Source organism: Kogia breviceps, chromosome 3 (genome assembly GCF_026419965.1).
Source record: "Kogia breviceps isolate mKogBre1 chromosome 3, mKogBre1 haplotype 1, whole genome shotgun sequence".
Lineage (NCBI taxonomy): Eukaryota > Metazoa > Chordata > Mammalia > Artiodactyla > Physeteridae > Kogia > Kogia breviceps.
The window spans coordinates 168,587,380-168,613,617 of NC_081312.1; the positions used below are offsets into that span (position 1 = coordinate 168,587,380).

The 26,238-nt window shown below is 43.4% G+C and overlaps 1 protein-coding gene across 6 annotated transcripts; it reads right to left on the bottom strand.

The window, feature by feature from the left end:
- Window positions 1-2,321: 2,321 nt before the first annotated feature.
- Window positions 2,322-26,234, bottom strand: NUDT5 (nudix hydrolase 5). 6 transcript variants are annotated; one of them, XM_067030290.1, is made up of 10 exons: window positions 25,920-26,081; window positions 21,632-21,732; window positions 15,455-15,538; window positions 13,717-13,784; window positions 10,160-10,212; window positions 8,796-8,903; window positions 7,030-7,125; window positions 6,335-6,436; window positions 4,681-4,734; window positions 2,322-2,558 (listed from the first exon to the last, which is right to left on the bottom strand). In XM_067030290.1, exons 3-10 carry the CDS (start codon window positions 15,515-15,517, stop codon window positions 2,449-2,451), a joined length of 654 nt encoding a protein of 217 aa, XP_066886391.1. In that variant the 5' UTR covers window positions 15,518-15,538; window positions 21,632-21,732; window positions 25,920-26,081; the 3' UTR covers window positions 2,322-2,448. The 6 variants fall into 6 exon arrangements, with proteins under 6 accessions (XP_066886391.1, XP_066886393.1, XP_066886392.1 ...); XM_067030292.1 differs by lacking the exon at window positions 21,632-21,732 and adding an exon at window positions 4,865-4,873 and having other exon boundaries at window positions 25,916-26,081; XM_067030291.1 differs by lacking the exons at window positions 21,632-21,732; window positions 25,920-26,081 and adding an exon at window positions 26,120-26,195.
- Window positions 26,235-26,238: the final 4 nt, after the last annotated feature.

Genomic DNA, 26,238 nt, shown 5'->3' on the forward strand with positions numbered 1-26,238 from the left:
GTGTTGGAAAAACAAAATCTGGTATTAAATGATTTCTAAGATTATATAGGTTCATTATATTCATCCTGAGATACCTATTGCAATGTATTCGTTTAATCCTAAAAATATTGAGGGACAGTGGCCAACAAAAGGGTACTCAGTTTTGTGACTAACATTTGGGAAGACCAGGAAAAAAAATGGTCACAAACAATATCCCAGCCTCCTTTTGAAATAGCACAGTTCTTTATAAATAATTCTTTTTTTTGCGGGGGGGGGGGGGGGGTGGCGGTGCTGTGCTGCGTGGCTTATGAGATCTTAGCTCCTGGACCAGGAATCCTTCGTAGTGAAAGCACAGAGTCCTAACCACTGGACCGCCAGGGAATTCCCTAATTCATTTTTCAAAGTATGTGTTTTATTGCCCCAAAAGATCAAACTTAATTTTTCAAAGAAGTCCTTCTCATTCGTATGGTTTTCTATCATTGTTTACTTTCTTAGTGCAGGAAGTGTGAAGTGTGTCTTATTTAGCTTAGGATCACAAAGCCAACTAATTTCAGGAGGAAGGCAGAGAAAATACAGGCAGGCAGGAGAGTAGCCATGTCCACTGGCGAGCATCTCCTGAGGGCCTCAGACCACTGTTACCATGGAAACACAACCCAGTGTTACAGCTATTTTTCCCCAAAGAAGGTAGAAATACAGCTTTTCATAATAAACCTTCAAAAAAATACTAATAAACCTTCAACGTTTAAATACTGATACACTAATAGGGCCAGTGAAAACATCCACACTGCCAGTGCACAAACTGACCGCATTTCCAAAGCATAGCCTTTGATGTTTACAGAGAACATAAGCTGCCTTAGGGGATGTCCTAGGATTTAGGTGTCACTTCTGAACTGCACTCTTAGGAAAAGCAGGCAGAAAGGACAGGCAAGGGTTACAAATCTCTGTCCCCCATCAGCATTTGAGAAGCTTTATCAGGTGGCATGGGGAGTGGTTTTGCAAGAGCTGGAGGCTGTTTAGAGACTAGTGTGTGTGCTTGAGCCTGTGCATTCTCTGTGTGCCTTGGCAGCAGTAACAGTAACGAGGGCCTTGAGTGCTCAGGGAGGAGGATGACGGTCCCTGGAGAATCATGATGCCCACGATTAAAAATAAGGATTTAAGAGGCACAGGGGAAGGGCTACTATTAGAACAACTAGTTGAGGCTGAATTTTCGTAGTATTCACAGGGAGAGTAGACTTCATCTATACGGTTCTCTAGTTGCATGATTCTTTCCATTCTTTTTAGGAAGTACAATATAAAGATCTATTTTTGCTCATAAAAATATCTCTAGGTAAGACAGTGAACCTGCAGACAAGCAAACTGTACTGCAGCCTTTTTGGCATTAGTCCCCTGATCTTCTCTGGTTCTGAGGGGCCTGGCTAACCCCTGGTCCAGGGCTGGAAACATGACTTAGGGGTAGCCAATGAGAACCATCCAGAGACTTCTACACCAAAGAGGCAGTAACCCTGGAGCCTCTGAGGCTACCCAAGTCCACATAACAGCCAAGCTCAAGAGGTAAGAAAATGGCCAGTGACACTGGTGGACCTTGAGGATTGGGGGCAGGGGAAGTTTGGGCATGGCATGAGCCGGAAACAATCCATATTTTCCTTTAAAGAAGCTTGTTTCTGGTACTTGCCGACTGTGCTGGCTACACTCATGGTTTAACACCAAGACAGTGCCCCAAACCATGTAAATCTTATTACCGTGGGTTTGGTTTTTTAGAAACTTCAAGTACTTTTTGAAGTAAGGATAGGAAATGAGATTCTGAAGTATATACACGTGCTTGAGGGAAGGGCCCTGTATTTTCATTAGCCTCTGAACCCTGGTACGTGAATGAATTGACCGTTTTTCATTACATAAGAGCTGGCCACCCTCCAGTAGTTAAATGGCTATGAGGACACTAGCTAACTGGAAACATTTGCTTATTACGAATGTTATTCTCTTTTATATCCTCTGCTATGCAGAGTAATTCCATATAGCAGATAATTAGGAGAGGCCAAGAAAGTCCCTATATAGGTCTGTCTTTTAAAAAAGCTCTAATGCCATAAACGGTTGTTTGCATATCTTGCTACATATTTTTTAGTGGGGTTGGGAAGAGTTGACCTAATTGGAATTCAGGTCTATTTTCCTATGAAAATACTGTATCTCCTGGATTAGAGCAGAGAAGTTGACAGCTGAGCTTTCTCTTTTGAAAGCTAGATTAAACATTTACCTGCATTTATGTTGTTGTTCTTTAATATTAGCTGGAGTCTAGCATTTAAATGAAGGCTATGATCTACCTGTAATTACAATTCCATACCACGACATGCATTCTGTGCTTTTATTTTATGAAAAAACTAATTTCAAATCTCCGTTGAAACTAAGCTGAATACAAAGTCTTAATGAAGGAGGCCTGTGTCCTGGTTACAGAAACACGGCGACTGTCCTTTGGCCTTAAAACTTCAGGAAGGGCACTTCAAACGGCTTCGTGTTTGCATGTTTCAGCGCCAGAGCATAGGAATAGACTCTGGCGTCCACTGTCAGATGTTCATCAGCTACCAAAGCTGGAGGAGGCGAAGAATACAAGTCAGATAGTGAAGTTGATAACGGATAATAATACCCCTTCTCAGCCAATCAGTGTTTACTGAGCGGCTACTATGTGCCAGTTCCTGTGCTAGATGCTGGTGGTATAGTGATGAACAAGACGTTTCCTGCCTTCAAGGATCTTACTCTAGCAGAAGAATAAAGGATGTAAAAGCAGGACTACGTTTCCAGCATGAGACGATAACAAGAAAAAGTTAAAGACAGAAGAGCACATATACCAGGTGATGATTCTGTGTTTTAAACAGCAAAGCTTTAAGTTTCCAGATCTAACGGTTACTTCCTAGATTGCTCACTACGGGGCTTTGTTGCACTGAACTACTCAGTGATGATGATTCATGCATCCTCTGCACTGTCAGGGATACACACGTTCCGTGTGCAAGTTAAGCTGTGTGCTCGGAGGGACTGCAATGAGGTCTCTGAATCTGACCACAAGGGCCTTTCGTGAGAACTTCTGTTTTACTCAGGGGGAGGCCCCCAGATTTCCAATCTGCTCCTTGTTTCCCAGCCACTTGTTCAGGAACAAGCTCAGAGTCGGTTTGGCCCTCAAAGGCAGGGTTCTGTGTCCTGCTCATCTGTGCCAGCAGGTGCTGGGTGAGTGCTACAGGCTATTCTTCGTAGCAGACTGAACTCCGCGTGCCTTCCTACTCACTTCTCAAATGGTACGTGTGGAATAAATGATTTGATTATCGTGATGCTAGTAAAGCCAGGAACACCGGTTCTTTGCCCCTCCCTCTTCCTGTATATATAGATCCTTCGACCTCCCTCACTATCTATCTTCCCCCTTCTTTTAAGGCTGGAAGGGAAGTTACTGGAAAAGAGAAGGAAGGAATTTTTTTTAAAAGGACATTTTTCTAATACAAAAAAATAAAAACAATAGCCCATAACCTTCAAGCATTTGTGTGTCACCATTATCCCATTTAGTTTTACTCCTGCCTCCTCAGAGGTAGGGGCTGTCCTACTGTTCCCGTTTAATGAGAAGAGCTAGGAACCTGCTCCGAGCTGTAACTAACACACGGTTGGCTGAGCCTCAGTCCAGCCAGGCCTCCGCCTCAGAGTTGTGCTGTGACGGGTGGCCACGGCTCTCTCCGAGTAAACACCTCGTAAGTCACTGCATCTCCTCACGACCAGCGCTTCTAACTCTGACTCGGGGATCCTAAGGTGGTTCCTACCTTAGGTCTGGTCTATAAAAAGGTAACGTAGGGATGGAGGCTGGCTGGGAACCTGAAATCCCAGCAGTTTTTGAAAGATCCCCTTGACTTTTCAAACGCAGACGTCAGAAATAAAAACTGTACGCCACTGGTACTCATGGGAGGAAGGAAGAGACTGCTCCCAAAGCTTCAGGTCAAACAATGCTTCAAGTTAATTTTTGAAATAAAAACTTAATAGTATTCAAATTAGGAGATACCCACTTCTTTGTCATGAGTGACTGGAGACGAGCCCAGCTGGCAGGGTTCGTCAGGGGGCTCCTGTGCGAAGGCCCTGCCACGTCTGTTGCAGTATCTCCTTGTGTAGGGTTACCAGAGGACATCGGTCCATGGAACCTTACTAATTTTTACAAAGTCCTATGAGACGGGCTGGCCGAGAACCACATGTAGCTACATGACAAGTGGTTTACTAAGGGGCGCGCTGCTAGTTAGTTCATTGTATTAGCTTATCACACTGTGTATATATTAGATGCCTAAATATTTGTTAAAATCTCCTTTAGCTTAGACCCCACACAAAGAACCGTCCAACATACTGGCATATTTGAGGATCAGTTAAGAGATTATTTACTATACCTTTGCATGGCAGGGGTTAAAGATTTAAGGTATAGAATAGTTTGGGCTAATCAGCAGGCCTATATCTTGACTGTTCTGTAGGATAAAAAAGCCCCTAATGAAAGCTTTCACTTGACATGGAATGTTTTGCTCTTATTTTCAAACTCTATGCCACCTGGAAAGGAAACTTATTATGTAGGTCAACTGCAGTCTTATAACAGTTTCTAGGTATTTGAGTTTAATGAGGAAGAAACAGAATTATATTTAGTACCCCGTTGGTGGGGATGGGGAAAACAGAGAAAGTGGGGTAATCAAGAATGCTTACCATCAAGTCTCTTCAGCAGGTCATTCTTTGGTAAGGAAATCACTTCCACAAATTCTAAACAAACAAAGTGCAAGTGAAAATAAAGCCGGACACCAGGTGAGCCCACCTGAGCAACGCACGATGCCCCGGCCGCTCCCACTGCACCACACGGCACTTGAGGCCAGCCCCCGAGCGGGACACGTACCTCCATCTCCTGAAAACAAACAGAGGGGGGACATCTCAGCAAGGCCCGGAATGGTCCAACACTGCAAGGCTTTTGTGCAAGATGTTATCAAAAAGGCTACAAGAGTTTAACAGAAACCTGGGTCTCTACTAATTGAATTTATACACGTGGTAAAAAAATTCCAACAGTACAAAGTTATTGTTCTCCAAATCAAATGTTTTAATGGCCAAGTTTAAAGCATATTCTGTGATATGCATATATATATTTTTAAACTTTGTTAAAATATACATAACAAAATTTACCAATTCAACCATTTTTGAAGGTACAAATTCAGTGGCATTAAATACAGTCACATTGTTGTGCGATCATCAGCACTACGCATCTCTGGAACTTTTTCATCATCCAAAACAGAAAGGTGGTACCCGCTGAACAGGAATTCCCTATTCTCGGTGACCTCTATTCTACCTTCTGTCTCTATGAATGTAGCGATTTTAGGTATCTCACATTTGTGGAATCACACAGTATCTGCCCTCCTGTGTGTGGCTTAATTTCACTGAGCAAGATGTTTCCAAGCTTCATGTATCAGCATGCCTCGTTGCTTTATGGCTGAATAATATTCCATTGTAAGAATAGGCCACATTTTGTTTATCCATATGTTAGTGGACACTTGGGTGGTTCCACGTTTTGGGTATTGTGAATGATGCTGAATGAACACTGGCGTCCAAGTATCTGTTTGAGGCCCTGCTTTCAATTCTTCTGGGTATTTACCTAGGAGTGGAATTGCTGGGTCACCTGCTAATTCCATGTTTAACTCTGAGGAAATGCCAAACTCTTCCTCAGCATGTTATATTTGCTAGTTTGAAAACTGGGCATTTAAAATTAGCTGCAGTGGGAAACTGGAACACTCAGGAACAACTAGAAGGGATGGGAAATGGAAGACCTCCACTCTAACTAACGCATGACTGACGGTGGTGTCTGTGTCACCACCACCTTTTAGTGGGGCTGCGAGAGCACATGGAACCGACAGAGGCGTTAAAGCCTCTGAATCCAAACTTGCTAAGAAATGTGGAGCAAAGAATTTCCCCAAAGCTTCACTAAATATGGAACTCAACAAAAACAGTTAATATGGTGCTGTGCTGTATGTAGCACTTCTGCCATTCTTACAATATTGATGGAGACAGAAATCAGAGTGATTTTGAAGATTTTCACTGTTTACGATTTAAGGCCTGTAGTCCTTATTACTAAGTGGGAATAAACTCCACATAGAAAGTATGGAAATTTGTAATTGCACATTTTATATAAAGAAAGCATAAAAATCAATGAAGTGCTAAGAGAAAAATGCTGAAATACATAAGATTAGGAAAATAGCCAAGAGTACCAACGAAGCATCTCTGAAAGACCATTATTCTATTAACAAAAATCAAACTAGTAGCAAGTTAAAAGAAATTTAATGCAACGCAACCACTGTAAATGTAGCCAACACATGCTTACCTGGCTTTGGCTTAGGCCTTACGTTTTCAGCATCGTCTCCATTGATAGTTACGGTTACGATATGTGTGGTACAGTTTGACAAACCTGGATCCATACAGAGAGCTGGGGAGAGAAGCAGCAGATCACCTTTCCAGACACTAGTCAGGTGTCATTCGTTTCATCACTTAAATGTCTTTGGAGGAAGGGTGGGCTTGTAACTCATAGTTTATGTAGAAGTTATGCAGGGGAACTGGTTTCTCCTGTCCCTTAGTGTATACGCTGTAGGCCTGCAGAGCACATGTGTAGTTAGTACTCATATTTTCCCCAGAGTTCCTGAGGAAAGTTTGGTAAATCTGAGGGGTTAGATGCGGTAAAATCCTTTCACCACATCAAGAAAGTCTTCTAGTGAGGAGCGCGGCATACGGACGAGATGAGTAAGTAGGAAAGCTTAGAATGTGGGAACCCTGAAAGGCACCCTGATTTCATAATTCTCCAACTTCAGTCCTTTATGCTCAGCCGTGCTCTCACGGGGCAGGGAGGTTCCGTCTCAGGTGACCAACCCTCACTGAGGATTTCTCTTCAGTGAATTAGCTAATAAATAAATCCCTGACCATAAAGAACACCCAAAGAATCAGCCCTTTCACATCCAGAACAACTAACTGCTTGGCTAATTTTCAACAATTTGTCCCCAAGCACACACGGGAAGTAGCACGAACCTGGAGAACATTCAGCAACGTCGCCCTTGTAGCCAGTTTCTTCCTCGAGCTCCCGAAGAGCCGCTGCTTCTGGGCTTTCGTTGTCATCGATGAGACCTGCAAGTCCCAGTCACGTGAGAGGCGACTTGTGTGACTTAACACACAAGCTGCCGAGCTACGTGTGAATAATCAAGCAAGAGGTTTGGGAAAAGCGGGCGTGCAGATAAAACTGATTCAGGTTTTGATCTTTTATAGAAAAATTAAAGGCAAAAGAACACCCCTGGGCAGATTTAGTAGGTTCTGTTCCTTGTGTTTAGACCTAGATGTTTTTGTGAGCATCTAAGCATCGAGGTTGTCCTACAGCACGGATCTCCTGGGTGGGTGAGTGGCTTGGTGGTGGCCAACTGGCCCTGGTTTTACACTAGTCACGTGACTACAGCACGGGAAGCCTGTGCTTTTTTTTGTTTCCTCACATGCGAGTTGGGGACAGTGTTTCCCATCTTGCCTTCCTCCCTCAGGGCCATACGGAGGGCCCTGTAATGCATTACAGGATAAATGTCACCTGGGAGGGAGAAGATCGGAAAGGAGGGAAGTAGGGAGGAGGGGACTGTGGGTAACACTAGTTCACTGTGAGGAAGGAGTAAACGGGCCAAGTGGGAGGAGGCCAGCAGCATCGCAGATCCTTTCTCCAGAAAGGAATTCACAGGATGCAAAGAAAAAGTGAAACGCGGGCTATTCAATTACTTTTTTTTGTTTTTTTGGGCCACACCACGCGGCATGTAGGATATTAGTTTCCCGACCAGGGATTGAACCTGCGCCCCCTGCAGTGGAAGCTCAGAGTCTTAACCACTGGACCGCCAGGGAAGCCCTCAATTACTTTTATTTTTTTCCTCAATTACTTTTTTTTTTTTTTTTTTTTTTTTTTGCGGTATGCGGGCCTCTCACTGTTGTGGCCTCTCCCGTTGCGGAGCACAGGCTCCGGACGCGCAGGCCCGGCGGCCATGGCTCACGGGCCTAGTTGCTCCGCGGCATGTGGGATCTTCCCGGACGAGGGCACGAACCCGTGTCTCCTGCATCGGCAGGCGGACCCTCAACCACTGCGCCACCAGGGAAGCCCCTCAATTACTTTTAAAGTTATTAATTTCTCCAGTGAAATGGCAAGGAAATGAGAAAGAAAATAAAGCTGTTACTTCTGTGTTACTATGGGATGGACTTTGAAAATACAGAACTTAAACCACTAACAATAACTGAGATCTAACCTCTTCAGATGGGAGCAAGCCAATTAAGTCCTATAAGGATGCACTGCATTCAATTCTAGATACTTCCTGTTAAACTGAAAAAATATTCTAGTTGAAATTAAGATGATTTCCTTGGCCTGTATACAAACAGGAGGATCATGGTTCTTTCCCCTTCACAGTTTCTGGAGTTAAGAGCTGGGCCTAGTTATTACTGTAAATTTGCCAGAGGCAGGATCATTAGTGGTGGAAAACGAAATACCTTGACAAATTAGGAAAAACCAATGACTCAAAAGAGGCTAGAAAGAATGCTGCAAAGAGGAGGGCAGGTGGCCTGGAAAGGTGAGCTGTGATACCACTACAGGTTAGCGGATCACCGGAGTGTGTGGCCTGGAAGTGCCTCACTGCAGAAGTGGTTTTGTTTTACTTAAAACCGCATAGACCGATGAAAAGGTGTTCAATGTCTAAGCTCCGCTGTTCTCAGGCTCTGCCCTGGGCTCAGTCCAACAGTCCCTGAGGGGCCATTCTACTCCCTAGTGTTCAGTTACTCACCGGCGGGGAATTCTAGGCAGTAGCCCCCCATCGGGGGTCGGAACTGCTTCACCAGAATGATGCATTCATAGTGAAGGGTTCTTTGCAGCACGGGGATGACCGCCACACCTGCCAGCAGGAAATAAAACCAGGAAACCCCAGTGAGAGGTCAGGAACGCCAGGAATTTGTTTACAGCAATCTAACTATTGAGAAAAGCCCACATTTTAAGAAATGCTGCAGCTGAAATCTGTCTTGTATTTGCCATTAGCAATAGGAAGTTAATTTAAGCTACAATATACTGGCAGTTAACTTTGGAAGTTATTCTCACTAAAAAAAAGCAAGGAAGAAATCACACTTCCATATTATTTAATTTTTCTTTTTATAAAAAGCTTGTTTTTATTGCCATAATTTCTTTAAAATAAAATTGAAACTAGAAGTAAACATTTAGCCCACGGTCCAGGACAAATTTTGGTCTACACGAACCTCTACAGACATCATTTCTTGCCCTGCTGCAGCCAGGCCGCTACCGAAGTTACATCGATCTCTGTGCTCTTGGATTTCCTTTAAGCAATAAATAAATAAGTTCCAACGTTTGTCGTATATGCTAACTAGACTGAACTTCATTGTTTTAGGATAAAAGACCCTTTCTCCCAAGTTTACTTGGCCTTCAAACCAAACCAAAACCCAAAACCACTGGATTCTGGAAAACACAACTGCCCAGGAGGACCATCGGCTCCTCTCGCTTTCCCGGTAGGAAAACACAGCAGCTGCAGCAGCTGCTCTACTTCCAGGAAAAACAGAACACAGAACAAAACGGAAAAATAAAGGGAAAAACAAGGATAGACCTATTGCCCAACTTCGCCTAGACCAGAGGTGGTTTTCAGGACTGTTTCTGGGATCTTTGCAGTCAAAGCATTCAGGCCTGGAAGGAAAAGTGAACTGAATGAACAGTCTTTTCCCAAGTCCTTTCCTTATCAACATATAAAAGCGCTAAGTCATGCCAAATAAGTTTTCCAAACGAAAGGCTCTCACCTAGATCCTCTGACCAGAATGCAAAAGATTTCTAGAAGTCATAACACATCTAGTTACAGTATGTGGCTTCAAATTACACTGACTTAAGTTTGGCCTTAAGTATGATGACATCTTCCCCTCAAAGACACTGTTCTGAGCTTAGGCAACAGGAACCGGAAGTTACTTATAAAGAAAGCTTGATTTAGTTACATAGTGTTGCAAAATAGAACACCAGAGTTAAAGATAAAAGATCATACTTGAAGATAACCGTGCTCTGAGGTCTCGGTTACAGTAAAAACCCCTCCTGCCCCCAGTCTCCTAGTCCTGTGTGGGACTTCCTTTCGGGAGAGTTCTAACAGGTTTGCACTCATACCGTCAGCCGACTGGCCTTTCCTCCTCGTTGTCCGCTTCACAGTTTCCCAAGTTCTGTTCAGGCAGACAAGAAAAAACAAAAGCGTTAGTGCTGAAGAGGAGAATTCTTAGGTTTTGTGTGTATAACCAGCACCTCACAGATGCAAAGCATGCAAATGTGCTAAAGACAGCGGCCAGGAACACCACGCGATAAAGATCTGTACCAAAAAAAGAGCCAACTGTGCTTTCCCACCGCTTCTAAAAATTACCAGAGAAAACCACTGCCTCCTACATCTAACTCTCTGCATCTAAACAGAGGGCCTACTCATCACTTGAGCTGCCTTTCAAATCAGCTTTCAAATCATTTACTCAAAACACTTCAGTTTGGATCATAAATTTGCGTGTGCAGCACAGCTGGCGATCACAGCTTTAAAGGCAATTAAGCAGTCAGTGCAAATCCAGGCCCTGTGCACATTCCAAAGGATATCCTGCATAATGTAAACCACTGAGACGGTTATTTATAGTTTAGATTTTAAAAGCTGTCCCCTCAACTACACAATTTAAGAAAGTAGGGCCTTCCTGTTTATTAATTGAGGAATTAATAAATTTAGGTAGGTACTCTGCTTTGCATGCGTGAGATCCTGTCTAAAGGGAAAACGGGCCCTAGAAGAACAAGTGGGGTGAGCGGCTCCTGATCCCCCCCTTACAGCTTTATTCCTGACTAGCCGTTTGTTTCAGGGAACCGGGTACTGACAATCCAGTTACTGGAACAACCATGTTGGTTAAAGTGGGGAGGGCGTATGAGGGGATTTCCTCCTCACTCTTCGCCCTTCAACAGAAAAAAGCAGCGGTTAGAGATGGGGGTAAAGAAGCAAACAGTTTTGATTTAAAAGAAGGAAGACATCTGGGTGGCTCCGGAGAAAGAAAGGCATCCACATCCGACATCTGTCTCCCTACATTAAGACTGAGTGTAAGAGGTACTCCTTGGAGGAAACCTCGTGCTTTTTATCTGGTTGTCCTTGAGGCTTGGACCTTGCCACATGTCTATTGAGAAGTGTCAGAATTTAATCTGGTTAAAAAAAAAAAAACCACACTTTCTGAACTGTAGATCTTTTAGTATTGCACCCACAGTCTGAAGGGCAAATATGTCAAAAATGAACCTATGAAAATCAACCAGGCTACCAGGACGACTCACAGCTGCCCACATCCCTGTTAGTAGCAACGAGCCAGCCAACAAGCCACTCTGATCAGTCAGTAACTCGCAAGTGACAAAACACCTTCTGGCCCAGTTCTCTCTGCTGCCTCCTACGGTTAAGAGTCCTAAAGACTGACGAAGACGGTCCCATCCCCAACACACTAGGAATAAAGGAAGCAAAAAAGAGGAGCATCATCAGAGTGGTTACGATGAATTAAATAAGCAGTATGGAGCCATAAAATAGGTACGTATTTATAAGAAACAGTAGAACAAGAGCGCCCCCCGAGAGCTCGTCATCTCAGAGGGGCTCAGGGAGGACAGACGTCCACCTGCTTGTTGTCTGAAAAGCCTCTTACAGCTTTAGAATTCTGATTCTGGTTGAGTTACTCCGTTTTTAGTCTTTGTTACAAGGAAAGCCTGTTTCACTTTCTTCCCTCTAGTCAGCCAACTCCAAGAGGTAGGCGGGGCGACAGAGGGTGAGCTCAGCTCTCTCCTGAATGTCGATACAGGGGCACATAGCCAGCACACCTATACTCTCTCCAAATCAATTCCATACCCTCTTCCATGAATGAGACAATGGAACAAAGGATTTTCAGGCTGCAATTTAACTGTTCTGCACATGCAACAGTTTATACATTTATAAGTCACAGCCTACTGTAAAGTACTGAGATTCATTCTTCAAAGCTTGACATTCGGGTATGCAATGTTAATGTTTCACACAGGCGCTCTCCGGAGGCTGCAGGGCAGCCCTACGCGTGGACGGATGCGGAAGACTGCGCTGTACACAGGCCACACAGTGTGGAGTCGGGGAGACCTGAGGCCACTCCCGACTACTGAAGCTGACGCTCTGGAGGTGAGACCGAATCCTGAGTATTTGGAAACAAATCCCCAAGTGATTCCGAGGCACGTCCCTGATGAAGAAGTGCTGGAAGGAAGAGAGGACAGGGGCAGGTGCACAGCCACATGGGCGCCAACCAACACGTACTCTTCACACTAACCAGTGTTAAGGGCTCTATTTTGTGTTATAAACTTAACTCGACAGGAAGGAGAACCAAGCTGTATCCTGGTAGGTTGGGCTCTAAGCTCTGGCTACGTTTTCACAAGTGTAAGTACGTGTGCACCTGTCGTGTTCCCTGAGTCTCGGGCCTCACCACACCCAGCTCGCTGCACGTAACAGGCACCCCCTCCCACTCTGTGGATGGGGTGTAGTGTGCTTAGCTTTCTTACGTTGGGTTTACCAGTGCTATGAATATCTTAATGTTCCCCATGGCTCTCCAGCATCGAACCTTATTACTGTTTTTTTGCTACTTTAGTAGATATAGTCAAAAGTTGTTTAAATCACTGGCAAGTCCATGTATTTTCACACTGACGATAGATATATTTATTTCCTTACAAAGAAACTTTATTCTTTTTTGATCACTTAGCAAATAGAGTTTTTATGTTAATGAATTTATATCATATCACCTAGATACTAAATTTAGTTACATTTCCCTATTTTCTCATTCTGTTTTACTCCTTTTTTGTATTTCATACAAAATATACATTTTTTCTGTTATTTATAATATACAAAACCACTAAACAGAAAAGTTGGAAAATAGAAGAAAAAGGCTAGTCACATAGCTGCCATTAATATTTTGCTACAGTTTCCCTTCTAGCCTTTTCTTACACATTATTTGGCAGGGTTTAAAAACCATATATCCAATATCCTATTGTGTTATCAGCTTATTAACTTTTCTGATACTGCTGGGCTGTCTTCATGATCTGCTGTGGAGATGGCTGCTTAGATTTTGCCAAATGAATACACTGTAACAATTATTTCTCTATTTTTAAGATGTTTAGGTTAATTTCAATTTATTTGTCTTTTAAATTTATGATGAACATTTTTCTTGCATAAATCTGATTCCAAATAGTTTTCTTAGCATAGTCTCAGACACCGCAGGCGCCAGGCCCCAGGAACTCCCTCCCGGCCCTCACCCACATATGTCTTTATGGTGACTGGTACATGGTGTGAAATGCTTTACAAAACTTCTTTCCCCCCAATTTTCATTTCCATGAGCAAGGTGTAAGCCTGTAAGTTTTACCTCAAACCCAGTAGCATTTTCTCTTAAATTCTAATTCAGAGATAAAAACTGGTTTAATAGAAGGAAGTCACCTGGACTGTTAATTATTCTGCTGCTTTATCAGCTAAAATTAGGCTTGGCCCAAAAGTTTTAGGTTCACCCTAATCTACTTGGGAGAATGGTGTTAAAACAGCTTAACTAGATTCTTTACTTAAGACAGAGTTTACAGTGAGGAAAATATCAAAATTTATGCCAAACACTAAATAGGGACCCTGAGAACCCAAATCCTCAGCATTTTACAAAAAGAAGAAAAAAATACTTTACCTTGTTTTACCAGTAGGATCTCTGTAAGTTGTTTTTTCAAGCTTGACCCATTTTCCTTCTGAAATTAGCTAAAAGATCAGATAGTAAGTTGGGAAACTTTCAAGCTGAGCTGTTTTTTATTTAGTTCTTTTTCCTTGCAAACTTTTTGTGGCTCTCAATGATCATGCCTCCCTCCCCAAAATCTGTGTCCAAGTTTTCTTTGTGTCTAAAGAATTGAAAGTTGTTTTTCTGATGGTGGGACTGCTACTCTGTAGAGTTTTGGAGGTAGGACTGAAGAGGTGAAAAGAAATGAGAGTTGACAAATTCTTGGGAGAGGGGAAGACAGGGGTACCTAGAAGGGAGCGTGAGGGAGGGAGGGAGGGTTTCTTGGGATGCTCCTAACCTCTCTCCTCTGATCTGGGTGCCAGTCACGTGCGTGTGTTTAGGGTATGAAAACTCACTGGCATCTGACTGTCAATGACCACACGGCAAAGCTGAATACAGGGATACCACGGCCAAGGACTACATTTCCCATAATGACACATGGGTTTACCACCCAGTCTGAGGGGCACCCAGCATCGTTTTGCCTGGATGTCGAGGTTAGGTTACCAGGACTAACTTACCTACAGACTACACTGACTGAGCGCAAAGGTGCACCGTGTACGTAAGTAGCCTTTTTCTTACTATTCTATCTGTCACTTGTCGCCAGCAGCAACCTAATAATTATCAGCAGATCTGTTCACAGATAACACAGAAAGATTTTTAAATCAAAAAGAATTCCAGAAAGGTGTCAAGCTCAGAGTTCCGAAGATGAAGGATTTAAAGTTTATCCACTGCAATGGTTCCTGTAGGAAGAGACTTTTTAAAAGGTAAACTGGATAACACACAAGACATACATTAGTTCTGGAATTCAGACCACAACTAACAACTTAGGTTTTTATTCTTCTTAAACACACATATTGAGACCACAAATAGCTAACCAAGATGTGATACCTAGGGATGAAATGTCTAAGCCCTCAAACTCACATATGATTTATTCTTCTACCCAGAGAAACTTTTAATAAAAATTGAAACAATAAGGTCCTACTGTATAGCACAGGGAACTACATTCAATGTCCTGGGATAAACCATACTGCAAGAGAACATAAAAGAGAATGTATATATGTGTATAACTGAGTCACTCTGCTGTACAGCAGAAATTCACACAACACTGTAAATCAACTCTACTTCAATAAAAAATAAATTAAAAAAATAAAAATTGAGAATTTAAAAAATCAACAGTCAAAACTCACTTTAAAAACAGCGTCAGGGACTTCCCTGGTGGCGCAGTGGTTGAGAGTCTGCCTGCCAATGCAGGGGACACGGGTTCGTGCCCCGGTCCGGGAGGGTCCCGCGTGCCGCGGAGCGGCTGGGCCCGTGAGCCATGGCCGCTGCGCCTGCGCGTCCGGAGCCTGTGCTCCGCAATGGGAGAGGCCACAACAGTGAGAGGCCCGTGTACCGAAAAAAAAAAAAAAAAACTACCACAAAAAAAAAAAAAAAAAACAGCGTCAGTTTCACTAATACATATAATTAAGAATGATACACCACTGCTCCCACACAAGAGCAAAATGCCCGAGTCCTAAAAAGGGAGAGGGAACAGTGTTTAAAACCTGTCTTAAAGAATGAAAAACAATCATTTGAAACAGCAAATAGTCTATACATTTCTTTTAAACTCAGCTTAATATGGTGAAGGAGAAGGGAAGTAAAGATCAATGTATACCTCTTCTGAAATAATAGACTGCTTGGTATTTTGAGAAGAACCTGCTGGTTCTTGTTGCTCCATTTTCACTTTATAGTCCCCAGGCTGTAAGAGAATGAGATGTGTTTAGGCTACATTAATTTTTCTGAATTACACATTTGTCTAAAGGTCACCGGTCAGAGTACTTAAATGGCGGAAAAACTTGTGTCATCAAAGCTTGAGTTTCTCATGTGAAGACTGGGGAGAGCTGCCCCGGGTGGAACAGGAAACGCAAGGCCTCGGGAACAGCCAGGAAAGAACGGAAAGCGTCCCAGTGAGACCAAACCCACGTCCTGCTGTGCACAGACCTGGCCCTTAGATACAGCCTGAGATCTCCTGACTCCACGTTTAAAACGCTTTCCGAGGGGAAACAGTACAAAGATTGGACACCATTCCCAATGCCCGCCCCTCAACTGCTGTCCCTTATCAACCCTTTCCAGCGAAACTTTGAGTTGTTGGCTGGCTGCTTCTCCCTCCCATTTATCTGTGTGTGTGTGTGTGTGTGTGTGTGTGTGTGTGTGTGTGTGAAATGGATATACCATTCTAATAATTTAAAACTGAACAGTTCAGTGGCCCATTCAAAGTTTTAACATGTGTCAGCGTCACAGCTGCACATAATGAGTTAACTAGAAGCAAGATCTGTTAGGAAAGGGCAGGCCCCATCCCGGGGGCCGTGGGCTACTACCTTCTCCTGGCATATTCCCTCAATTCTGTACCCTGAATGTCTGAAAATCTTTTTTCTACCCTCAAAGTTGATTGATAATCTGGCTGCATATACAATTATGAGCTGAAAATCATTTTCTGTCAGCAGTTTGGAGACACTGTTCAGTGTCTTGCTTCTAAGAAGCAAACTGGGGCTTCCCTGGTGGTGCAGTGGTTAAGAATCCGCTTGCCAGTGCATGGGACACGGGTTCGAGCCCTGGTCCAGGAGGATCCCACATGCCGCAGAGCAACTAAGCCCGTGCGCCACAACTACTGAGCCTGTGCTCTAGAGCCCGTGAGCCACAACTGCTGAAGCCTGCATGCCTGGAGCCCATGCTCCGCAACAAGAGAAGCCACCACAATGAGAGGCCCACGCACCGCAGCGAAGAGTAGCCCCTGCTCACCGCAGCTAGAGAAAGTCTGCGTGCAGCAACGAAGACCCAACGCAGCCAAAAATAAATAAAATAAATTTATATACATATATATATATATATAAGAAGCAAACTAGCTGCTGCTAAGAAATTTGGAGTCACTCTGATTCTAGATCCTTTCCAAGTGACCGGTGTTCTTTCTCTGGAAACCTGCAGTGATTTACATCTTCACGGTGATGTTGGTGTTATTTTAGGGGATTCAAGTGGGTCCTTTCAATCTGGAAACTTCATTCTGTGCTTGCTCAACTATTTCACTGATAATTTCCTCCCCTCTGTTTTCTCTCTTCTCTCTTTCAGGAAATAATACTTAGCTGTTGGACTTCCTGAATTGATCCTCTCATCTTGTCTTTTTCATTCCTATTTTCTGTTTCCTTGTTATTTAATCTACATTTCTCAGTGGCTATTCCAACCCTTCACTATCCTGAAGTTCCATAGTTCCTAACCTACCCCACCTCCGAACTTCAGCTCCAGGGAAAACAGAAACCATCAAACAACAACTCTCTTACCAACCATCTTAGAAGGAAAAGTGTCTGCTCTGTTTCTTCTGGGACCTAAAGTGATAATTAAACAGCAAATTTCCCTAAAACACAACCAACAAAACAAAACTTAAATAAACCTTCTCATAATCTTGTTCTCTGCTCCAACCTTGCAGGACTTCTTGAAAGACCAGATGACACTACTGTGTATCTTTACTCAGGCCATCACTATCCACTCCCACACATCATCTGCAAGCTGGAAATACAAGTATCTCCGATCCCTAAACTCCTTTACCAACCATAACTCATCCATCACAAGTCCTCGAAATTCTACCTCTAACACTTCCTGAAAGTGTCCTACCCCTACTATCCCTGCTCTGGTTAAAAACCTTAATGTCTCCCACTTGGGATGAAATTATTTCCAAAACGATCTCCCAGACACTACATTTTTCTTTACATTGTCCAACTTTCAACATTGCTCACGGTTATGTTACTATAAAAACTCCCTAAAATCACTGACGAATATATGAATGAAGGAAAAGAGTGCAACTGGCTGGCTAAGTCTAGAGAGCCAACCTGTTTCTAAGAATCAGGTCGGTGTGGGGCCTGCTTAGGCTCCTTCTGAAGAAGAGTTCCTCATCTACTGGTCTTTATCTAATTAAGTTAAACTCAATTTCAAAATTAACTTGGCACAAAGTTAAAAGATTCACATTTTCTGATTTCAAAACTTACTGTAAAAGCCACAGTAATCAAGATGGTGTGAGTATTGGCACAAGCATAGGCTATATATAGGTGGATAGAATTGAGAGTCCAGAATTAAACCCATAGATGTACGGCTGATTTCCAACAAGAGGACCAAGAGAATTCAATGGAGGAAAAGAACAGTCTTTTTAACAAATTGTTCTGGGACTAGATATACACACAGATAAGAATAAAAAAACCTCTACCTAATACCATCTATAAAAATTAACTCAGGCTTCCCTGGTGGCGCAGTGGTTGAGAGTCCGCCTGCCGATGCAGGGGACACGGGTTCGAGCCCTGGTCCGGGAAGATCCCACGTGCCGTGGAGCGGCTGGGCCCGTGAGCCATGGCCGCTGAGCCTGCGCGTCCGGAGCCTGTGCTCCGCAGCGGGAGAGGCCACAACAGTGAGAGGCCCGCGTACCGCAAAAAAAAAAAAAAAAAAAAAAAGACAAATAGCCTAGTTTAAAATAGGCAAAGGATCTGAACAGACATTTCTCCAAAGAAGTGTATACAAATGGCCAATAAGCACATGAAAATATGCTCAACATCATTAGCCATCAGGGAAATGTAAATCAACACCAGAATGAGATACCACTTCACTCCCGCTATGATGATTATAATAAAAGAGATAATAACAAGTGTTGGTGAGGATGTGAAGAAACTAGGACCCTCATACATTGCTGGTAGGAATGTAAAACAGTGTAGCTGCTTTGGAAAACAGTTCCTTAGAAGGTTAACCACCGAGTTCCCACATGACCCAATAATTTCACTCATAGGTATATAACCAAGAGAAATGACACATAGGCTCACACAAAAACTTGTACACAAATGTTCACAGCAGTATTATTCATAATAGCTCCAAAGTGGAAACAACCTAAATATCAAGTGATGAATAAATAAAATGTAGTGATTCCATACAACAGAATATTATTCAGCCATAAAATGGAATGAAGTACTGGTACACGCTACAACATGGATGAACCTTGGAAACATGCTAAGTGAAAGAAGCCAGCCACAAAAGGCCAAATATTGTATGATTCTATTTATATGAAATATCCAGAAGAGACAAATCCATAACACAGCAAGCAGATTAGTGGTTGCCAGGAGACTGGGGGAAGGAGGGACTAGGGTATGGGATTCCTTTTGATGAAAATGTTCTGGAACTAAATAGTGACGATGGTGGCACATCTTGTGAATATCTTCTGAATTTTATAATCATGAAGGTGAATTTTATGGTCTGTGAATTACATCTCAATTAACAACCATCACCTTTGCAGTCTTTAAATCCCCAACAGGTAAGTGTGTAGGACAGTTGGGTTGTTGACTGTCACCCTGGGTCCAAAGGCTGACAAAGCTCAGAAGACTCGTTTGCAGAGTTCTGCTCTGGACTCAACAACACTGCACTGCTATACCACGCGGCCATTTTACTGTCTGCTGGGCACACATTTTGTCTGATGCTCGGGACGTATTTCTGCTACATTATTAAAACATTATGAACATTGTTGCTTGCACGTTATTTTGTGGTCCAACCTAGGAATTACTCTGGCCAAGGAGCGAAATTTGAGGCTTTAAGTAAGGAAAGATGACTATATGCTAAAGAAATAAAAATAACCACTTAACGAGGATGAGAGAAAGAAATGCCTATACATCTTCACACTCATTGAAGAAGAGTGAAGGGGGGGAAGGGTGCTAATCTATACAGAGTGATCAGGAAAGGCCTCTATAATTTGGTGACAGTTGAACAGAGGCATGAAAGTAATAAAGTAGTAAGCTACATGTACGTTTAGATATTTAGAGACAGCATATGAATTATATGCATACAGCATAAGAAAACAGGCAGCTATTCCTTTGAAAGTACCCCAGATGGTAATTTATTAGGAAAACTTTTAACTGGCATTGGTTTACATCAGACAAACAGTTTACATTATTACAGGCAATCACAGTAGAGTGCTGCCCCAGATCAAGACGAACCATACGTTAGTTACATCAACGGCTGGCTACCCGTCTCCACCTGAGTGTTCTACATCCAGAGAAAAGAACTTTATCCACCTAGATTTTTTTTTTTTTTTTTTTTTTTTTTTTTTTTTTTTTTTTTTTGCGGTACGCGGGCCTCTCACTGTTGTGGCCTCTCCCGTTGCGGAGCACAGGCTCCGGACGCGCAGGCCCAGCGGCCATGGCTCACGGGCTTAGTTGCTCCGCGGCATGTGGGATCTTCCCGGACCAGGGCACGAACCCGTATCCCCTGCATCGGCAGGCGGATTCTCAACCACTGCGCCACCAGGGAAGCCCTATCCACCTAGATTTTTATCTTCCAGATTTCCATTCCCTTCTATTAACAACACATACGTCAGAGAAGGAAAGTTTCCTCCACTTTCAGTTCTGACATTTAAGAGAAAGTAACTCTCAGGCAACCAAGCAACTGCATTTAGTGCACAACATAGAATCTGTCCAGAACGGTACAGAACACTTGGATTAAGTCAAAATTTCTACCTCCTTTAAAGTGACGTTCTGACCCAAACTTCTTTTCTTTTTTTAAAAACATCTTTATTGGAGTATAATTGCTCTACAGTGGTGCGTTAGCCTCTGCTCTACAACGAAGTGAATCAGCCATACATATGTCCCCATATCTCCTCCCTCTTGTGTCTCCCTCCCATTCTCCCTATCCCACCCCTCTAGGTAGACACAAAGCACAGAGTTGATCTCCCTGTCTGACACAAACTTCTTAAAAACAGAGAACTGCAGTCCTTAAAAGTACATGTGCCACCAGAAGAGCAGATAGGCGAAGCTAGATAACCTCTACTTTCCTCTATGAAGATTCATAATCTGGATTCCCAGGAGACAAAATGTCAGTAACACCTAATTTAGAACAAGAGGTCCTCTCCCCACCCCCATGTGAGTATTTTTAGGGGCAAAGGAGCATCTAGTTCCTTCAGATTGACATGACACTTTAAGGCATTTATGTTACCTGCTGGGTCCCCTAATGTTTCTCTTTACAGCTGCCCTCAGATTTTCAAAGGGATTGTTGATGGGCTAAAAAGGTGAAAAAGCCCTATTCTGAAGGATGGTTCCTTATCCACCCATCTTCATCTAACTAAGTTAGCTAAACTCAAGTACAAAACAGTCCCAGTAATCAAAAATCGACCCTCAGTTGGCAAATGCTAAACTATTTATAAGCAGTTGTTTCAATCAGACCGTATTTTAAAATGTTTGAGCTAGAATGTTAGAGATCTAGAAAAACAAAAAACAAGCTCCAGACGTCAATTACAAAAAAAAGAAAGAGAAAAGTGGCTAACAGCGGTGGGCCTCTCGAGGGTAATTATTTGGAATGCAATCAGCCCCAAGGGGGAACAGTATTCTCTGGCAATCTATTGACTGTGTTAAAAACAAAAATGGGATTAAAGAGTGATTTCAGAAGTCTATTCTTTACCACGCGATTCTCAAAATGTGCAGGATTGTGAAAGCACGTCAAAAATATTACTGGAACAGAAAAAGAAAATTATTCTTAGCACCATTTCAGAAACAGAAGCTAAATAGTGCAGTGTGGGGCACAGCTCTTCAGAGACGAGAGCTCTCTGTGCGCAGCTGCATGCTCGTCTCCAACACCACCGTGATAGAGCTTTCCTAAGCCGACCCCATGCTATTTCGAGATTTAAAAGTAAAGTTTAATTTGAATTTTATCCACTTCGCTAGCTAGAACTTAAGGTCATCTACATTTTGCTAATAGGTGTATGTTGTACGTAAAACACCCACAAAAACCCCCATGTACATTACGCTGAGTGTTCTAATTCACATAATCGGTTTTAACTTACTTTGGTTTGAGCAGAGAAGGTCTGTGATTCGACAGATGTGTGATTTTTCCAGGGCACAAAAAACTCCAGTGAAGGAAAATGTCACAGGATTCTTTGAATTCCTGTACAGTGGCGGGCAGCAGTGTCTAACTAGCTTTGTGAGCATGGGCAGTTCAAAAGTTCAAGTGTACAACAAGTGCAAAGTGACTACTATTCCTGCCCTGGGGACCTTACACGCAAATAACCAGAAGGGCAAAAGCCTGCTAGAGGGCTTCCCTGGTGGCGCAGTGGTTGAGAATCCGCCTGCCGATGCAGGAGACACGGGTTCGTGCCCTGGTCCGGGAAGATCCCACATGCCGTGGAGCAACTAAGCCCGTGAGCCATGGCCGCTGAGCCTGTGCGTCCGGAGCCTGTGCTCCGCAACGGGAGAGGCCACAACAGTGAGAGGCCCGCATACCGCAAAAAAAAAAAAAAAAAAAAAAGCCTGCTAGAAAGATAATGCAATACCAGGGTGTTTTAAATGAGGCACAAATCACATCCACTTGCGAGGCAGGGAAAATAGAAAAGACTTTTAAAAAGCTACTATTAAAAGGCAGTTTGATACTAAGATATGATTTAAAGACCAAGAAGGCAGGGCAAGCATTCTGAGTAGAAGGAACCACATGAAGAAAAGCAGAGATACTAACTGGGGGAAGGGTTGAGAAATTACAGGAGAGTTTGGCAAGCCCTGCGGCTCCCAACCTTTCCCTCCCTACACCACCCAAACAAACAAACCCCACATATAATGGATGATGTTAACAATTAACAAACACATTTCCAAAGGCTTACACAGATTCGGCTGGATGCCCGCCCCTTTCCCCCAAATTTGCCGTCAAGCAAAGCACTCAACAATCTTAACCGGCAGGCCACAAACGCTTGCTGCTAGGCACGTTCCTCTTGGGTTTAGCACTTACAATTCTCCACTGAAGGGAGGAAGATAAACGATCACCTTTTCACAAACTTGTGTATTTGAGTATTACGAACAACAGCTGGATTAAAGTTAAGCGGGAGTAAGATTCAACAAGTTAAACTGAGAACCGCAAAAGTCAGGCTGTAGGGTTTGCGCCCAGGCTCCTCGTCATTCACTTATTACCATACCTGAGTCCCTGCAGCGCAAGCTCAGCAAAAATCAGAGCAAGAAATCACACATTGGTTGATCTCTCCTAGCTAATAGCTGAGTAAACACCCTCTATACTCAACCAAAGATGTAGGAGCTCAAGTCGTTAAGCAAAAACTTCTGATTGACAAATGAAGGTCGGGCAGTTGGAACAGTTTAATAAATGAATAGAGAAATCAACAAGGCAACTTGAGAGAAATTAAGTGGGAGATCAATTTTTGCAAAAAATAACGACTGTGTTGTTAATAGGCATGTCTAAAATGCTATTCTACATTCTTGCAGAAAAATTACACAGAAAAGCCACTTGATTTATAATGAACAAAGTACCAACTAGTTTTGTTATATTTAATAATCTTGGTTAAAATAATAAAGCTTCAAAAATTTTAGTTTTTTTAAAGATAATATTTTGATCAGTCTTCTTTTGTACCATCTATGGTAAAATTTTGGTATCCACATCAAATGGATTAACTTTAAGTGAGCTTTTCTTTGCTGACAATTACCCTCACATAACTTCCTGAAGTTACTTTGTTAGTGATGCAAAGCCACTGAAAGCTTTCTTTTTTCTTTTCTTTTCTTGTAGGCATAGGGGTTGGATGAGCAGGGAGGGACTGACATTTTACTGAAATTATACTTGGTGATTTACAATCATTACCTTTAGTTCTGGTTGAGCAAGATGAACTGATTGTAATTACCCCTTGGAAAAGTTAATTGGTTACAGCCACAGAGTAATAAGACCAGTAAAGAACCTCTTGTAATTGCCCAGGAAAGAGATAACATAGGTTTGGACGAGGGTGGACCAGGAGCAAGCAGATTTAATTCCTTGCAGATGAGACTTTTTTACTTTTCCTAAAACAATTTCTGGGGAAGGGGTTTCCAAAGCTAATTCCAAAAAGGAGATGATCTTAAAGGAAACTGGAAGAAGGGGTGGTGCAGTGTTCAAACTTGGAAACACTGAGTTTGAGATGTTGGTAAGATATCCCAAGTGGAGAAGACCAACAGGCAGTTGGAAACACTAATCTACAATATTAATTATATTATGGATTCAGAGAAGGAATGTTTTTTCATTATTTAATTTGGAATTGCTCAATTACCCCCTTATCACTTTGGCTACAGATATTTTTCGGCCCTCATGAGGAAAAGCAACTATTTCCACTGTTGTAAAGGTTTCATTGAAGAAACTTGATGAATATAAACAGTTGATGGCTAAATGAAGAAAAGGTAAACATGGTGGCTAATAAATAATGAAAGCGAATTTAGCTGTACCCATTCAAAATACTGGAGTGTCTGTTTGTAATGTCAATTTATTCGATGCTGGTTAAATGTGTAACAAGTTACTTAAAATCAGCTGTGAGTAATACTAAAATGGCAGCACTTCTAAAGTATATAGCCTGAATAAAAGACATCTGCATCAAATCCCTTCCCTGTAGTGTCTATATTTAAGTTTACAAACTTAGCTGCTTCTTTACAAATAACTGCAATTCTCACCTTAACCTCTACACGCCAAGTTTCCTGGGCTTCCTCCCAGACTGACTACGTTCCCAGTTTCTACTTTCTCCTATACATCTATTAATTCCTATCTTCAACAGAAAATACCTTACCCAAATTAACCCCATCAGTGCTAACATTGCCTTCAGCTGCAACTTGTTTATTTCTAGGTCACAACAAAAACAAATATTTGAGCGACCACTCCATCCGGTATCAAGTCTCTTAGATCTGGCAGCCTGGCACCATTCTCCCAGCATCTATGGAATATTGCTTCTTTTCCCCCTCAAAACAGAAAGGATTGCGTGGGCTTCCCTGCTGGCGCAGTGGTTGAGAGTCCGCCTGCCGATACAGGGGACACAGGTTCGTGCCCCGGTCCGGGAAGATTTCACATGCCGCGGAGCGGCTGGGCCCGTGAGCCATGGCCTCTGAGCCTGCGCGTCCGGAGCCTGTGTTCCGCAACGCGAGAGGCCACAGCAGTGAGAGGCCCGCGTACCGCAAAAAAAAAAAAAAAGATTGCGTAATCGTGGATCTCAGAAGTGCTACCGACCCACTACCCCCGCCCCTGCCCCAACATACTCTGCAACAGCACACTCCATCTACCTCAGCTTTGAAAATGTATGTTTAAAAGCACTGCTCCCAATTAAACCACTTAGGAACACTTTTTGAGCAAAAAAACCCCAGGAAACAACGCATATTCCCGGTGGGGTGGGGTGGTGGGGTGGGGTGGGGGGGCGGGGGGGGTTCTAACGCCTAATGGGCAGAGAATCCTGTAATTATACGAATTCCTTTCTAAAGAGGCTTGTAATCGGTGGGTTTCTCACCTCTTTCTAATTTAAAACGACTTAAGAAGAGCCAGTAAGAATGTGCAATTTTAAGGAGCTATCCGAAATGTGCGCCCTTAGGCAAAGGTGCCTGGGACAAGCTCAAGGCACGTAACTGTAAGAAGCAAGGCTAGGTTTAAAAGGCGTTTCTCAGCACCTAGTCATTTCTCTTTTCATTCATTTAAAGAAATAAATAAAAGTGAACTTTTCCGTTACTCTACTTTCTGACCGTCATCTGATACGCCCTTACGAAAGGAGTAGGGAAAACAGACGATAGGGTGATAGGGGACGGACGAAGAAGAGGGAAAAAGAATGGTATAACAAGTTCGACTAGCATGCCTTTCAGTCTTGTGAATCTAGCATGGCATGGGTACGGACACGATCTGGCTGTGTTTTTGCACGCTGCTACTTTTGAGAGGCTAGAATAAATGAACTTGACGCTCAAAGGCGACACCTCTCCTTTCCTCTGTTCTCCCAAATCTACCTCCTCTACCACCTCCAAAGTCCAACTCCCCAGGACCGTACAGACGGGCTCGTTCCCTCTCTCTCACAACCCTCCCCCACCAGAGAAGCGGGGCCATGCCTCCCTTTGCAGATGCCTCCACCACTGCACTCACGCTAACATTTCACTCTGATGTTTCCTACTTTCTGTACCCCGAGTGGCCCAGCTCTTCCACCCCAGTTCCTGGTTTGCCTCTGAACCTGCCCTCCTTTCCGCGCCTCGCGAGACGCGAGCCGGGTTCGCAGCCGGGGAGACGCGCTCCGCTGCCGGCATGCTCCAGGTGTGCTCCCTCCCTCCCCGGCCAAAGAGACCCTGCACTTGATTGGCCCGCGCTGAGTTACCTACTCCCAGGCGTGGGGCGAAGGGATGGGTACTCCTTTAGGAAGGGGGAGGAAAGGAGAAAGCACGAGTCCGAGGTAGCAGTCTCTGGAGATGCGGGGCTACATGAGCCGCAGGCGCGCCTCGCGGTGATGAGAGAGGGATCGCGCTCGCCCCCTCGCGGCACCCGTAGCACCCCCGCTGGTGACCTAGCCGCAGAGGATTACCTTCCGGGGCAGTGCGCGGCTAGGCGAGAAGAGGAGTCCTGCATTTACAATCTTCGTCTCAACAGTTCTGGAATTCCTCTCCCGTGGACAGAACTCTGTGTGTGTGCGTGTGTGTGTGT